General features: G+C 42.1%; 3 protein-coding genes across 5 annotated transcripts; 2 read left to right on the top strand and 1 right to left on the bottom strand.

Annotated features, from left to right (window-relative positions):
* Window positions 1-61: 61 nt before the first annotated feature.
* Window positions 62-4,134, top strand: LOC108105670 (protein male-specific lethal-1). The gene is made up of 2 exons (XM_017212370.2): window positions 62-1,676; window positions 1,735-4,134. The coding sequence occupies exons 1-2, from the start codon at window positions 438-440 to the stop codon at window positions 3,715-3,717; spliced, it is 3,222 nt and encodes a 1,073-aa protein (XP_017067859.2). The 5' UTR covers window positions 62-437; the 3' UTR covers window positions 3,718-4,134.
* Window positions 4,135-5,227: 1,093 nt separating this feature from the next.
* On the bottom strand, window positions 5,228-11,534 carry LOC108105674 (hydroxylysine kinase). Of its 3 annotated transcripts, none has more exons than XM_017212376.2 (4): window positions 11,407-11,534; window positions 9,794-10,111; window positions 6,565-6,689; window positions 5,228-6,509 (listed from the first exon to the last, which is right to left on the bottom strand). In XM_017212376.2, exons 2-4 carry the CDS (start codon window positions 10,096-10,098, stop codon window positions 5,689-5,691), a joined length of 1,251 nt encoding a protein of 416 aa, XP_017067865.1. In that variant the 5' UTR covers window positions 10,099-10,111; window positions 11,407-11,534; the 3' UTR covers window positions 5,228-5,688. The 3 variants fall into 3 exon arrangements, with proteins under 3 accessions (XP_017067865.1, XP_017067864.1, XP_017067862.1); XM_017212375.2 differs by lacking the exon at window positions 11,407-11,534 and adding an exon at window positions 11,264-11,361; XM_017212373.2 differs by lacking the exon at window positions 11,407-11,534 and adding an exon at window positions 10,205-10,220.
* On the top strand, window positions 6,905-9,295 carry LOC108105672 (exonuclease 1). The gene is made up of 2 exons (XM_017212371.2): window positions 6,905-7,797; window positions 7,849-9,295. The coding sequence occupies exons 1-2, from the start codon at window positions 6,994-6,996 to the stop codon at window positions 9,217-9,219; spliced, it is 2,175 nt and encodes a 724-aa protein (XP_017067860.2). The 5' UTR covers window positions 6,905-6,993; the 3' UTR covers window positions 9,220-9,295.
* Window positions 11,535-11,577: the final 43 nt, after the last annotated feature.

The raw sequence follows: 11,577 nt of genomic DNA, 5'->3' as shown, positions 1-11,577 counted from the left end.
GTCCCATCTCTATGCCATGGAGCAACCCTGCGTGCTGGATGGCCTGGCAACGCCAGCAAAACGCCATACTTCCAAGAGCATTTTTCGGGGCGAGTTTACATTTTGCGGATAATTGTGGAAAAAGCGGTAAAAGAACGTGCAAACACCAACTCAAAAATCGCTGCCTAAATGTTGTCACCACGAGTGATAAAGACGGCACGTTTAAAACGCTGAATCCATCAATTTGTGCCCAAAAAAAGAGCGGTTCTTTTGCGAGGGCGAGGAAAGAAAATTAAGTGTGGTGGGAATCGGTATCGGGATTCTACGCATTGTACGGCGTATCAGCTGAAGAAGACTGTGTGCATCTCAAGCAAAGCAAACAAAACCATAACAAAACAAAGCCGTTTGGAGAACTATGAAATCGTAGGACCGACGGCACGGAAACGAATTCGGCCATCATGGACATGCGATTCAAGTGGCCGCTTAAACAGCGAGCCAACTACTCGGAATCGCCCTATCACCACAATCCGTCGCGTGGCTACCAGCGACATCCTCATGTTTATCCCAATCAGCAGCCCCATCCGCATCCACATCCCAACAAGAGTTATGCGCGTCAACGTCACGGTTTTAGCCATTGCTACCGCAAGCCGTTGCCGCCGCCGCCACCTCAACCGGCTCAGGTTGAGCGGGGAGCCATGGCGCCTCCTTCGTCTGGCGGCTCAGTCAATGCTGGCGCCGACATGGTCACTCTCATCGTGGAAAACAACAATCTGAAGCGCATGATTGTCCTCCATTTAAAGTTGATGCAGGAGCAGACGGATAGTCTGGCGGCCAAAGACAAGGATCTAGACGACCAAAACGCCAAGATGGGCATAGTGCTGGCGCAGAATCAAGATCTTAAGCTGGCTGTCGCCAAGCTGGAGGCTGCTAACGAGGATCTGCGCAAGCAACTGAGAAAAAAGAACCAGCGCCGAAATGACGACGACGACGACGACGATGATCACTCACTGCCACCAGCTGCTCCGCAGCAGAAGCTGATCCGTTGTCATGCCGAGACGCAAACTGTAATCCAGGAACGGGAACAGTGCACTCAGACGATGGATATGCAGATGCTACAGGCGGAGGCTCAGCCCAGGATTCTCAGTATAGAAACAATACCAGCAGTGCCCCGCCATGATGGAACCGTAACGAATCAGCCAGCCAATAAGCGCTCAGAGAGCAAAGGCCGTGGCGAGTTCAACGGCAAAAAGGTGAGCACCTTTATCCTGCAGCGTATGAATCAGGACTCCAAGCATCACATCCAGGAGCAAACGGAACAAGTGGAAGAACTGGTACATGAGGAGCAGCTGCAGCAGGAGGAAAACGACCATCTCAGAGAGGAGCTCCAATTGCGGGAGGAAGAACATCTGCAATTGCACGAAGTGCAAACTGAAGAAGTCGTAGGTGGTGATATTTTCCACGATGCTTTGGAATCCATTGAAATGGAGGTGGTTTCTGAGGAGTTGGTGGATTTGGAGGAGCATGTACAGTCTGTAGATGCCAATGGCCATATGGAGGAGGAAGATGAGGAAGATCAGGAAAATACAGATGAGGAGGAAGAAAGTGATGATGACGATGAAGACGAAGAGGATGCTCAATCGGTGGACAGCAATATTGAAGTACATTTTCAAAATGATGATGATCTCTGGCAAAATCAGGTAAGTTTGATGAGATTCAACAATTAAAATCATGTCAAGCAATTCCATGTTTTTGTAGATACAGCCTATGGAATTGGACACGAGGGAAGAAAAGCCCTTGGCGCCTTCGGCCCACTCCACTCCCAATCATAGACGGAAATCTGTGACACAGGTTGAGGTTAAGAAGGAGGAGCATCAGGATCGTAAAGTTGAACAGCGGGACTCTAATGAAAAAGCCGTAATACAGCTGGATCAGGATCCACCTCTTGGTGATCAAATCGAGGTGGGGCCTGTCAAGATCGCTGCAGAAAAAATGAGACAAGAAAAAGATGAGATTGCTGGTCACGCATTAAAAACGCTGCTTTTCCTAAAGGAAGTAGCTCTTATGAAAAAGGAAAAGGATCAGGAAACAGTCGTGGAGGTGGCAGAAGTACCTAAGGAGAATCGAAAACAAAATGATGCAGTAGCCGATGATCACAATTCAATTAAGAATCAGAAGGATGTATCCAAGGCGGAACTTAAAGCAAAGGATCTACCCAAGGAGAGAACTGCGCAGAATCGGCGGGTGGATATTCGCATGAAACAAAAGGACGATATACGCAAGGAACAGATAGAAACTACCAAAAAGCAACCGGAGGATATGCCCAATAAATTGCCAAAAGCGGTATCACTCAAGGTAGCTGCTGTTCCGAGTCAATCCGCTAAGGAAACCACTATGCCCAAGGCCAACACAGCTGACATGAAAGTTTCTCCCGCTCAAAAAATTATAGCTAACCATCAATCCATTAAGACCCAAACGGATCCGGTAAAAAAGCAGCGATTGCAGGTTAAGATCAGGCACTATGAGATGTTCTCTGACATAAGGACCAGCACCTCAGCACCTTCCGATCAACTGAAACAATATGATCAAGACCCAGGATCCGAGACAAAGATCACGAAAAGTATGTTGATCAATGATAAAAAGATCACACCGGAAAACTCTCAGGACCAGGATCAAGATTTGGATCAGGTGGAAACAGTAAAACGAAAACTGGCGGAGCATTTAAAAAAGGAGTTGCTTAGCCAGAGTCACCAGTCGCAGGTTGCGCTTAAGAAAACTATCAAGGAAAGATCAGTCACAAATTTAATCTATCCACCACCCAGTGCACCAGTATCCTCTACCACAATAACACCAGCGCCCACGCCGTCGACGACTCCCACGCCTGGCTCTACACCACAGCCTGCGCTTACAACGCCAATAGAACAGGAAATGTCTGCGGCAAAGTCCAAATCCAAGGCAGCTGAACAAATAGTCACCCCACTGACGCCTCAATCCAATAGCAGCGTTAGCAGCAGCACTTCCACAACCAGAAAAACCCTAAACAATTGTTCACCCCAAACGTACAGCAAGGCAACCGCGAGATCGGGAAAATCAAAGTCCAGATTCCGTATCGCCACGTTTCCGTATAGTACGAGAACGTGGGAAGATCAGGAGTTCCACTGTGACAACGAATTCTTCCTGGAGGAGGCCAACGAGCTGCTGGCGGATAACCCCAGTTTGGAGATACCCAAGTGGCGGGATGTCCCAGTGCCGCCTAGTTCGGATAAAAGTAAAACAGAACCTTTAAGCGATGCTGTCTTCGAACGGCGTCATCAAAAGTATGTGAAGGATGAGATCGATCGAAAGTGCCGGGATGCACGATATATGAAAGAGCAAATACGGCTCGAAGGGCTTAGGATGCGCCGAAACCAAGACGAGGTGTTGGTTGCGCTAGATCCGTTGCCCACGTCCACCTTCTATCCGTTGCCTGAGGATATCGAGGGCATTCAATTCGTCAATGAGGTGACAGTTCAAGCGTTTGGTGAAAATATGGTCAACATGGAGGCCCGAGATGACTTCGGCGTCGCCTGGGTGGATGCTGTCGAAGCGTCTACATCTATAGCCAAGGCAAAGGCACTGGCTGAGCCGGTGGCAACGTTGGCTAGCAAAAAGCTGCCCACCACCACCGCCGAGGCAAGGTATCAAGAAAATCACTCCTCCTACGTTTTTCCAAAGCGACGCAAGCGCCAGAAGAATCGTTAGCCAGACCGCTCCTGGTGGAACAGCTATGGGAGCTGAGCTGGCGAGTTTCGATCGGACGGAAAGCGTTGCGTTTACCATGCTGATTATTTTCATTTTGTAATTTTTAATTATTTTTTAAGCGTAAAGTGAAAGCACCAGAGTTAACAACGATTCCCAGAGATCGTCAGATATCAAGTAATCCAGATCAGACGATGTTCTTTGTATATATGGTTCCTCAGCTGTCCGTTTTTATTTGTATAATAAATAAGCGGAAATATGACTTTTAAAAAATTTAAAGAAATTGTTGTTGTAGAATGTTTAAACTTAAAAATTTTCAATCGTCTGATATTGCATAAGAGATCATCAAAGACAAGGAAATTTAGCTGTCATATTGAATCATATCTATGAATAGTTATTAAATCTATTTAAAAAAATCTACTCAATATTAATGAACATTTTTCAAATTTCCCCTAATTCTATAGTCAGTCGCCTGGTCTGGAAATGGTTAATTTTAGTTAACGTCTTGCAATCCTTAGAAATTCTAAAGAGTTTCACTCTAGCTTGATTCTAATTTACGTAATTTACTTAGTCCCACATAACATGTAATCTAATTCAGTTGCTAAGTTATATCGGATAATACATCTCAGCTTTATCACCTTTAAGATCGCCCGTACTGAAGTGATAAAGAAACAAAAAAGATATAAAGTTCAATAGGCGATACAAAATGAAATTCGTAGACTTCTATTTTTAAATATTTTTTTCCTAGCTTGTATTAACTTTTTTTTCTTTATTTATACTATGTTATATCATGACGATGCTCTAGTTTAGACAACAAATGTATTGCGAAGAGTTACTCAGGTATATCTCTGATTATTTTTTTCCTTCTTTTTTCGAGGATTTGATTGTATGTAAAAATTGTGTGCGAGTTGTTGTCTGCTTAGAGTAATCGAAATTTAAATTTAACGTATTGTTTTATTTTATTAACTTCTTTAACTTGTTTTATGTTTTACGAAAAACAAAAACCGTTGATAAATACAACAATATTTGAAAAATAAATATAAACCTGATTCCCAAGCTGTAAACACGTTTAGCCCCACAAAGGCACCATGTATATTCGGGTAGAAATGTTTTTGTTTCGCACGCCTTCTGTTTGACTTTCTGTCGCAATGATTAAGGAGCCTGCCAACGTCCGGTGGAAATCAAATCCCCAGCTCGCCTTCAAGTGGCGCCATTATTTTTGTACATTTCTGTAGGTGTTAAGTCGGTTATTTGTAATATAACGTTAAGTAGACACGGGTACCCCAAACGCATATAGACAGATAATTATAATGTAACAAAAAAGATTATGGTACATTGTAAGTTGTCCAGGAGGAGAAGAAGAAGGAGGAGAGGAAGGTGGAACGTCGTTCAACACCCTTTTTACACCATTCAATGTAATTAGCGTTAATTAGTTCAATTTAATGAAGCTTCAACTGAAAATCAATTCGAAATTAATTGCCACCACTGTAGAGCCCAACACAAACACCTACTCTAAGAATAAATGTACTACATACAATGTATTTGTATTTGTTTAACAAGTTTTATTGTAAAGATAATGATAATAATATACCGGATAAAGCAACAAAATGCAATCAATACTTTGACTTGTAACTTATTTTACACAGGTGATATGTTAATGAAATCCTAATAATTGACATATGGTTTTAAGAAACCCTATTTATCTGACCTGATTCGGTTTTTTCAAGGATCTGATTTAAATATGGTCTCGTTTTTATAGCTGCCTTTATCAAAAAGTTTTGATTGGTTGAACTTTTATTGCACATATTTTATTCCATTCTAACTCGTTTTTGCTTAGCTATAACTTGTTTTTAATATTTATTAAATCTAAAAACAAAACCAAAGCAAATAATTTCTTTGATGACCAGAATGGTTTTGTAAAAACCTAAATAATTTAAAAAACCGAAAAAGGCAAAAGGATATTGCGTTTCTTTATTACTTATTGCTTTGCGTCAAGTACTGATGTCCGGTGGTCGCCCACAGCTCATCCACATTCTCCAAGCTCTCGCGCCAAAGCTTTTGAAGAAGTTTCCATCCCTGTTCCTGGGTCACCAGTAGGTAATCGTTTGTGGGATGCAGTGTGTGTGTGTAAAGACCCATTACCAAACTTTGAACCAATCGAGCAGCCACACAATATTTGAGGTGTGCGAGTTCAGAGTTCTCGATGGGATTCCCACTGGTGTAGCCAGCCAAAAAGATGCCTCCATTAGCCAGATCGTTGGCCTGGAGGATCATATAAGTTAGAGCGATTCCAATCTCGAATATCAACGGCGAATTGCTCGTATCTCCGAAGTCAATCACTCCCTTGATAGTGTATTCGGTTTGGTTGGGGACCTGCTCCACTACAATGTTCTGTTCGTTGAAATCCCCGTGGATGATCTGGTGCTCCAAGTTGGGCAATAAACTTAGTATCTTCACCTCGAAGGCATCGATAACCTCCTCACATATAAGTCGACGCTCCTGATCCTTTACGACATACAGAAATTGTCTAAGTTCCGGAACACTTTGCAGCATCCACAATGTCTTGTGGGTTTCGTATGCCTGGTGGGTAAAATTCTTCAAGGCTCTATCCAGCCTGGCCAAGTATTCTCCGCTACGATACAGCAGGTGCTTTGTAACTGGGACCTGGTGGAAAATTTCACCTGGTATAAATTCCAGTAGCCGCACCACATTTGAATTACCGTTGAGTCGTTCTACCGAGTAATATTTTCCAGTTGCATTGGCTATTGGCCTGGGGCACTTAACACTGTGTTTTGCTATTTAATTAAACTATTTATATGTATTCTAGTTTGGTTAAAAGACAATGATTACCCAAATAAAGCAGAAGTTGATTTTGCCCATCTACAAAGTCCTCTTTCTTGGAGTCCAATGAGTTAAGAATCTTTAGGACATAGCCATGTGGACAGTGGGTTACTATTAGAGGGTTCTTGACATTGCTGAAATAATAAAAAATATTTAATTTATTTTTATAGAAAATACTCTAAATCAATGAATTTGTTTATAGATATATGTTAAAAAGCTGTTATTAAAAAGCGTTTAAATATGGAATACTTTTAAATCTCTTTGTCAAGATTTCAGTGTTGGCAAAGGTTTAAGAAAATACTTCCGCGTGAATGGCAAATCGAAGATTTTTAGACGCGCACTTTGGCCACACATTCCATTAGCAATTTTTGGCGCTAAGATCCGTGATTTTACTGATTGTTTTGTGTTTATATATGTCCTTCATTGTTCACCCATATTATGGGCATTACCGGTTTAATACCATTTGTGGGCAAAGCCTCCTCACAATTGCAACTTAAAGATATTCGGGGCAGCACGGTGGCCGTGGACACATATTGCTGGTTGCACAAGGGAGTTTTCGGCTGTGCGGAGAAGTTGGCCCGAGGCGAGGATACGGATGTTTATATCCAATACTGTCTAAAGTATGTAAACATGCTACTCTCCTACGACATCAAGCCCATCCTGGTGTTCGATGGCCAGCACTTGCCGGCAAAGGCGTTGACCGAAAAACGGAGAAGGGAATCCAGGAAGCAAAGTAAGGAACGGGCTGCAGAATTACTGCGATTGGGACGCATCGAGGAGGCGCGATCCCACATGCGCCGCTGCGTAGACGTAACACACGACATGGCCCTTCGATTAATCCGGGAATGCCGCAGCCGGAATATAGACTGCATTGTTGCGCCATACGAAGCGGATGCCCAAATGGCTTGGCTTAATAAAACTGATGTGGCCCAATACATCATCACCGAGGACTCGGACTTGACGCTTTTTGGTGCCAAGAAAATCATCTTTAAACTGGACCTTAATGGAAGTGGTCTCTTAGTGGAGGCGGAAAAACTCCACCTGGCCATGGGCTGCACGGAGGAGAAATATCACTTTGAAAAGTTTCGACGTATGTGCATCCTATCCGGCTGTGATTACCTAGACTCACTGCCTGGCATAGGATTGGCGAAGGCCTGCAAGTTTATACTCAAAACGGAGCAGGAAGACATGCGAATAGCTTTAAAGAAGATTCCTAGTTACCTTAATATGCGCAATTTGGAGGTAAGTATCCAATTGTATCTTGAATGCAAAGTCTAATTTATATTTTTTTAGGTCGATGATGACTACATTGAGAACTTCCTGAAAGCGGAGGCCACCTTTAAGCACATGTTCATCTACAATCCACTAGAGCGTCGCATGCAGCGGCTGTGTCCGTTGGAGGATTATGAAACTGATGAGCGCTACTGCAGCAATGCTGGCACCTTGCTGGATGATAGCGATCAGGCGTTGCATTTAGCATTAGGAAATTTGAATCCTTTCTCGCTCAAGCGTCTGGACTCTTGGACGCCTGAGAAGGCATGGCCAACGCCAAAGAACATTAAACGAGCCAAACACAAGAGCATTTGGCAAACTAATTTCCAAAAAGATAATCTGCCGACTCCGAAAAAAGAAACCACGTGTGCTTTGTTCTTCAAAAAAGTGGATTTCGTAAGCAAAACTGTAGACGAGGAGATCAAGACTAACCAACGATTGGAACAGGCGAAGCAAACAGAAGCTCAGGTATTTACCATGTATAGTTTTAGAGCCAAGAGGAGTCGGAGTCCGAGCAGGGATGAACCTGAGGATCGAGAGCGAACACCACCACCGTCGCCGGTGCATAAGAGTCGCCATAATCCATTTGCCAAGGAACGGACAGCAGAAGAAGCTTTACAGCGATCCCCGGTGGTTTGCGAGAATGCATCATTGCTGCGCTTGCTCAGTCCCAAGAAGGCAAGTCCCTTGGGAGGAGCCGATGAAAAGAGGGTTGACTCTCTCAAAAGAACCATTTTCGCCAAAGAACAAGTCCAGGTAAGAAGTCGTTTTTTTGCTTCACAAGATGAACAGACAAGGCTCCAGCAAGAGCAGATAAAGCCTCAACAGAACGATAAGGACGAGCAAGGGCTGGACTCAAGCTCTAGCAATAAAAAATTAAGATTAGAAAGAAAAGATGTTTCAGATGAGAATCAAGAAAGACAACGTTCTAACACGCCTAGTTGTGATGGAGATACAGATATAGAAGCCACTGCCTCTGTGGACTCACAAGAAAATTCTGCCCCTTCGGCTTTTGACTCTCAGGAAGAGCCAACCATATCTCAACCACAAACACCTACTAAAGCCAGTACGAAGATACGGATTAAATCTTTAGATACGCTAGTTGGTAACTCGCTGGATTCCACCGATTCCGAAAGAAACAACAATGATGGCATCATCCTGCTATCCGACGACAGCTGCAGTTCAGAGCTAACAGCCTCATCCGTCTCATCCTCCACCTTACAACGCCAGAATTCTTTGCCAATCAGCAAACGAAGAATAGGACTTAGTAAACCGTCCACTGCCAAGAAGGGAACTCCCAAAAAGAAGACGAACAGCAAACTGGGCCCTGTAAGTCAAAATCAAACTAAGCTAAGCATGTTCGGCTTTCAGAAGAGACCTGTGCTCAAATAGATTTATATTTCTAGCCTGTAACTTTTTTGTTCTTTAGATTAATCTAATTTATTAAAGTGAAGACCTCAACTGACTACATCAGTGCTGAATGCTATGAATTCATCAAGATAACAATTGCGATGCTGGCAAGGTGACTGACGACTGCGTCACACTCAGCTGCCGCCACTAACAACTTTAATTAAACGGGTATAAATAGATGATACACCCCGCCGCATTTCTCCGGCGCATTATCATATATTTTCGTGCTCCATACTCGTACTTGGGACTGCAGTTAACATTGCGGTCAGATTAACAGCACAGCAAATAACTAAAGTATTCTGAAATAATTAGTTTCAAAATAATATATCTTAAATTAAATAATCCTAGTATTTGGATTTTCAAAAATTCCATACTTAATATTTGTTTTTTACGAAACTAACACTATTTAAAGGATCTACATAGAAGATTTTTAAAAAGTTGTTGTGCTGTTATTTTTACTGCAACTGTATGACTGTATACGTGGACACCAGATAAACCACCGGATGTGATGATCTGAATAAGGGTTTCAACGAGATTTTTCCTACATATTGCTTACCTATCTTCTTTGACGAAGAAGTTTCGATCATCGTAGGCGATAATTTCCTTAACCTCGCTTATCGTGATCCCATAGAGGCGCCGAAGCAGGCTCTCCACATCGTCTGGCTCCACTTTTGGACGCACATCCGATCCGGGCTTTAGCAGATCGTTATCCACAGTCTTATCCTCCTTATCGTTTCCATTTCCATTCGAGGACGTGGCACTGTTTTCCTTTTTCAGTTTTTCAGCTGCATCGTACGCATGATTTAAAGTGTACGATTTTTTGGACATGTTTGTCAGCTCCACATTGTTCCACTGCTCCATTTTTTGGGGGGCTCTGTCGGAGACGCAAAAGACCAAAAGCCAAAAACCCGTAAGTAAACAAATATCAATTAGAAGGCGAATAAGATCCGAAGTGGAAAATGTTTACGGTTGCGCGTTCTCCAGCGAAATGAATTGTGTTTCAGTTTGAGTCTCAATTGAAACAAGTTCGTCGACGTCTTCTTCCATATCTTATTCGCCATTCTGTGTGCGTTCAAGTACAGTAAAATACAGCTTATTTGAACTGTAATCTTAGTACAAAAAAAATCCATACAATTTATAGGTTTACAGAATGTAAATTTCATTCTAGAAAATTTTGATGGAAATAATCATGGAAGTAAATATATTAAATGTATAACTGTAAGATTCTGCAATGAATTTAGGAATATCAAGGATCATACAGACAAGTGGATAATTATTTAGCTAGGTTTTACTGTATCTGCGTAAGATTCTGTCTCGTGAGTTTTATATCGTGTGGGCGAATGTGTGAGCCTCTGTCGCCACTTGCAGCGTTAACTTTGTTATTTGCTTAATTTGTTAAAGCCAGGTCTGTTTGCATTTTGATTGTGACTTCTGTGGTGCACTGAACGGATTGTGTTTTCGACATTTTTCGGGTCTTATCTGGGTGACAGTGATTGCCCAACCGTGGAAAAGTAGACTGCTAGTCGTGATCGGTTTTGGTTAACGCTCCAGTTAAAACCACATCAATTATTAAGGCACATAAATCGAACAGATCGCTGGGATTATTTAGTAGTCATAGTATAAACTTAAAGTAAGACAGAAATTCGAAAAAATTCCAGGTCATAAATTCAACTAACAACCGAATGATTTGAAAAACAAACAAAAGATTATCAGAGATTAGTTAAAAAAAATATATATGGGGGGTGAAAGGCCATAACTGGAGAACCAAAATGAAAACAAAATTCTCAAATATTTCCAATCATGACCTTGGCTCAATTACAGTTTATTGCTCATACGCAACGATGTACGTAACTACGATTTTCTGGGCTCACACATACATGCAATCCGCAAGTCACACACACAAGCACAGTTCGGGGTAATTAAAAACCAAATATATTGTGGATGTGAGACTCACAAATATGCACAGCTGACTGCTAATCAAGCACATAAACAATACACATAGTATAATAAAACCGAGCTTATTTACCTGTGCACGGCAATGCACCTGCGTCTCTGGATCGGATAAATGTTCAACTAAACTAGGTAAACCAAAAATATGAGCTACGGCTAGAAATTGACCAGGCAGAAAGTCAGTTGGCTTAACACTGTTTTTCTGCGGCAACACCCTACCTGTAAAATTGTTTATGTAATCGTACAATCTAAAGTATTGACTTTGATAAAATTAAATGTGTAACACTTGAAAAACAATGAGTAAAAAATAATAAACGAACACATTCAAAAATTCAAAGCAATAAGCAAGCACGTTGCCATGGGGAATGGCAAAAGTTTCTTCTTCTTTTA

This window comes from Drosophila eugracilis, unplaced genomic scaffold (genome assembly GCF_018153835.1).
Source record: "Drosophila eugracilis isolate 14026-0451.02 unplaced genomic scaffold, ASM1815383v1 contig_1197, whole genome shotgun sequence".
NCBI classification, from domain to species: Eukaryota; Metazoa; Arthropoda; class Insecta; order Diptera; family Drosophilidae; genus Drosophila; species Drosophila eugracilis.
The sequence above is the reverse complement of the archived record's forward strand: the minus strand, read 5'-3'. Positions and strand labels throughout refer to the sequence as shown.